Source organism: Olea europaea, unplaced genomic scaffold (assembly GCF_002742605.1).
Source record: "Olea europaea var. sylvestris unplaced genomic scaffold, O_europaea_v1 scaffold2013, whole genome shotgun sequence".
Classification (NCBI taxonomy): domain Eukaryota; kingdom Viridiplantae; phylum Streptophyta; class Magnoliopsida; order Lamiales; family Oleaceae; genus Olea; species Olea europaea.
This window is the reverse complement of record NW_019238017.1, coordinates 6,939-12,009: the sequence shown is the minus strand read 5'-3', so window position 1 is coordinate 12,009 and position 5,071 is coordinate 6,939. Positions and strand designations below refer to the sequence as shown.

Here is a 5,071-nt window from a genome sequence, read left to right as displayed (position 1 = left end):
GGGCCAACCCAATCCTTTTTAAAGTTTAGGCAACCGTTTGTGTCCGCCACTCCATGCTGGAACAAATGACAAAGAGCCCTACAAAAGTGATGATGTTGCAATAAAATCCGTCGAATAGCTTGTATTTTTGTTCAACTTGACAAATAATATATATATATATAAGAAAATTAATTATTTAATTTCTAATTGAACAAGAAAATAATAAATTTTCTATATAATATGCTAGTCATCGATTCCATCAGCCAGGCCATGAATTGTGGGAGACACTATCATTGATTCTTGAGCTGTGCTATTAATTCCGATAAATGGATAAAGAAAACAACTGGAATGTCTAATCTTAAAAATATTGTCATATCCTTCATTTTATCATTTTTATTTTTCAGAACTACATTGCAATTATATGGAAGATCATTACGTTACGATTGTCAACTAATTTTTTCCGTAAGTTTAGATGATCATAGATAATGAAATGTGACATGAAACGCAAACTAACTTGAAGTTCATTGACCAAATTAAGACAGATTAATTTTAAATTATCCAGTTGGAATTTTGCTAAAAGTTCAGCCACCACTGATGAAATTTACCCTAAATTGGTCAATCCAGAGCCAGTTGGCATTGCATCATCAAAGATTCAAATAAAAGAAAAGATAAAACAGAATAAAATATAATCAAGACATAGTCCACTTTCAATCAGTACTAACGACCAAACAATTAAAACAAGGAAGAAAAAAAGATAGCGCCGCGATTACCTTCCCAACCATTTTCCTTTCCTTTTCCTCTTCTCTGAAAAATAATTTTTCTTTTTTTCCTTCCCATTTTCTATTCAATCATTCCTTTCTCTCCCGGGAATTCTGCATCAATTCGCCTGCTTTTTAATTAAAGGTAACATATTCATGGTGTTTTGGTTTTTAACAGAATACACGCGTACGTTTGTGTGGCCATATACTTATGATCCTTTGGTGGGTTTTTAACAACTGATTTCCACTTTCTGATTTTTTATTATGATTAATGTAAAAATTTTGATGAAATTCTTGGTGCATATTTTACATGTTTGCTTAATATGTCAGTTTAATAGCTTGCATGCTCATTTATTGTTATTGGGCTCGAAATATACTGCTCTTAATTAATTAAATTTTCTTGATGCTTATGGATTGTTTTCCTCCCCGTGCTAATGAGAAAGGGAAATTAAATTATGATGTATCTGAAGAAGAAATTATTTGACTCACTACAAGTTTCATAAAGGCCGCTTTTTGTCAGCTAATTGAGAAAATTTTTGGCATATGTGCGACAGATATATCCCCGTATGCAACAAAAACTACCCGTTTTGAAGGATAAATTTGGGAGTCTTGTTTACCAGTCTTGCTCCTGATAGGCCTTTCTAAATATTTTCCTTATGATTTCCCAGGTTAAACAGTACCTGCAAGTGATGGTATTCTATAGAGATGATTAAGTTGCTGCATCATATAATTGTTTTTCTGATGTACAGAATCAACTGGAGAAAATTGTTTTTTATTGGTTCAGTTCTTACAATAAGTAGTGTTTTTATACAAATTTCTACCCTTCCTTACCCACTGAAAGAATGGATTTTCCCACCTTCCACAGTAGTTTCATCTTTTGAACCTTTGAACACTACTACAATGGGTGACGGTTTTGAAACCGTTCATAATGCCACCGTGATTGTTTCATTTAATTCTTCTTCCAAAGTCAATGAATTAGTGCTAGAAACCGAGGAGGCAGAAAAAGATTTTAGGAGGAGAATGCAAAGAACCAATAAAAATTCCACAAGTAAAGTTTCTCCACCATTTTCACCTTCACCTGTCCAAAAAATGGCTAATAACCCGCTGGTAAGTTCCTACTTGTTTTGATATTTCAAGTACCTGTGTTATTTTATTTCCTCATCCATCTCACTATATGCAGAGATACCTATCATCTTCAACACCAGATGAGGCCCTTGCATTTGCTAAAAGAGAGACTGAAAATGCCCCACTGGTTAGTGATGATCCAGAACTATATGCTCCCTTATTCCGAAATGTTTCTACTTTCAAAAGGTATCTCATAATCTTTTATTTTGCTAATATAGTATACTGCATCTTCTAAGAACCTAGTAATTTGCTGAGCAATAAATGGTGTACATACTCGTGTTATTAGTTTCTAAATGTTTCTACTTTCAAAAGGTATCTCATAATCTTTTATTTTGCTAATATATTATACTGCATCTTCTAAGAACCTAGTAATTTGCTGAGCAATAAATGGTGTACATACTCGTGTTATTTGTTTCTAAAACTGATGGTATAAGTATCTTTATATATATCCAGATACAACTTGAATTTGAATATGAATTCGAAGGAAGACATTGATGATATACAAGATGATTTCATGCTTGGTAGTGGGAGCATATTTGTAAACACAATAACATATTCTTGTGTTTAATTGTTTCATGTTTAATGTACAAGGAACATTCCATAATCAGAACTTTAACTGTGGTAATATCATGAATTCTAATGTTATGGCTTAAAAGGTAGACGTTTACTACGTAATACAATCCATACTACTACCACAATTATAATATAATTGATGAGATTAACTTTAAGAAGTTATTGTCATATCAAGCACATCTTTTTGATCATGATTGCATTAAAAAATTGTCCATAGAAAATTGATTTTGATAAATGTTGAGAAAGTAATATAGCTGGGATATGTAAAATATTGGATCTAGTTTGATTTATAAAAGGTGAGTTCATTTGATAATATGAGAAGGATGGTTATTGTGGAATGTATTGAGCAAATACTGTCTTAGATTTTGATTTAAGTATTTGTCATGGCCTAGTGTTATATAGTATGTATGCATTCTTGTATATATTCATGGAGTTAATTGAGCAAAATACTGCTTTTACTTTGTATATAGCAATGTGCCATTGTCTGTCATGAAATTATCAGTAAGCATCAAGACTTTTAATCATTTTTTTTAGCCCTAAAACCAATGTATTTTCTTATATCAACTTTTAGGCTTCAAAAATGGAAAGTTAGCTTTTCTCTCCAGTTCTTATCGAGGTCTATTTTTGTTTATATCAGTCTGATGAATGCAAGCAACTATTTTTTGTCTTCTATTTTTCATTGACCACTTAAGGGTGCGAGTGATTAGCGTAAGATTGGACTAATTCCACATTTTTTAGAATTCTGTTAATAAGATCATACGAAACACATTCTTGTTTGTATTAAAATTTGGCCCAAGTATGGTTTTCAGTCGATAATCGTTAAGGGTATCAAAGTTTTGCATTGAGATTATTGTGTGCTTTTCAGCATTTCTCCTCATATAGCACTCTGAAATGAGCGTGAGTCTTTCACTTTCTTCTACATCTAGCTAATTGGCCTACGTCTTGTTGGTCAAAAGTTTGGAAGGAACTGATGGAGTTCAGCTCTAGTTTGTAAAACCAGGTTTTGGTAGTTCTATTGAGGGCATTGGGGAATATTGGCAGCAATTGGAACTGGCGACATCAAATCTATAATCATTTTAGGCAGTTGACTGGATATCCAGACCGACTCCTTGCTAGGAAGCCTGAAGAACTTCTATAGGATTGGCTAGTCATGATACTCTGTGTGAAAAGTATGCAAAACTTTTATTCAGTAAAGATCTAATGGGCTCCATTTGGAAATCCCCATTCAACCTATTGGCCCATAAGACTTAGCACATATATTGGGTCATCCAATGTGCCAATCACGTGATTTGTTAAGTGGAATATGTTAGAGGGGGAACCACGTGCTTCAGAATTTCGAGGTTGGGGACGAAATGCCAAGAAAAATCGGTCCGGGACACAAGTATTCCTTTATGTAAAGATTGGGCACTTCTGTTGTTATTTTTTCTGAAAAAAAATAAAATAAATTGAATGCTTGGCTCCATGGCTGTTAGTTTGGGGGTAGAGTACTAAAGTGAAAAGGAATTTCTAGAGTCCGACTTCCTTGTGTGTGCCATACTGATGCTCTATTCCAAGGGCTGAACTCTTCTCAGTTCAATCTCTTTCTCGAGAGTCATTTTTTTCTTCGACAGGGCCTAGAATAATTTTTTGAGACACCAAGCTCTTAGAATGAATGAGTACTTCTGGACTCTCTGACTAACAATTTAAACTGGACTATTAGTATCCGAATGCATAAAAATGGATTTTTAATCGATTGATGCACTTTTCCTTTCCTAGGAAACTGACAAGCCTTGAAAATTGTGTATTGTTGAAGAAGACTGCTCCTTTTTCTCCTCTAATAATGTATGAGCTATAATTGAAATGGTCCAAAATTTATGAAGAATATTTATATCTTTGTCCAATTTTTGATATGCTGCTTATGAATGATCTGTTTTCAATTTTTACATCCAACTGCTCTTGAAGCTTATTGCTATCGATTTTAACTTCTCAGGATATTTATGAAATTGCAGGAGCTACGAGCTGATGGAACAGATACTAAAAGTTTACATATACAAAGAAGGAAAAAGGCCCATTTTCCACCATCCTTATCTCAGAGGAATTTACTCATCTGAAGGATGGTTTATGAAGTTGATGGAAGAAAACAGGAAATTTGTAACGAAGGACCCAGAAATGGCTCACTTGTTTTATCTTCCATATAGTGCACGCCAGTTACAGAAGGCTCTCTATGTCCCTGACTCACATGATCTAAAGCCATTATCGATCATTCTTAAAGACTATGTGAATATGCTTGCTGCAAAGTATCCTTTCTGGAACCGCACTCATGGATCAAATCATTTTCTCGTAGCTTGTCATGATTGGGTATGGTAGCTCTATGACATGTGCTAAGCATTACTACCTTCTTATTTATGCTTCCATGTGCACGTAATTTTACATCCCAGAGAGAGTACTCATTTTAATTTGAAATTTCAGCTCCCATTTCTTCTGTTAATCTTTTTTAGTTCCATTTACTTAAAATTAAACTCCCATTTTTCCCACCTCATTTTTTTTCCATTATTGCTTGAAGGGACCATATATTTTGAAGGAGCACAAGGAGCTTCAGAGAAACACTATAAAAGCTCTCTGCAATGCTGATGTCTCAGAAGGAGTCTTTATTGCTG

The 5,071-nt window shown here is 33.9% G+C and overlaps 1 protein-coding gene across 1 annotated transcript; it reads left to right on the top strand.

The window, feature by feature from the left end:
• Nucleotides 1-707: 707 nt before the first annotated feature.
• LOC111379636 (probable glycosyltransferase At5g03795) lies at nt 708-5,067 on the top strand (the record flags this gene model as incomplete). The annotated part of the gene is made up of 4 exons (XM_023003056.1): nt 708-1,844; nt 1,918-2,048; nt 4,424-4,772; nt 4,978-5,067. Coding segments are annotated over exons 1-4 (972 nt in total), but the record flags the coding sequence as incomplete, so codon positions are not given.
• Between the last annotated feature and the right edge of the window lie 4 nt (nt 5,068-5,071).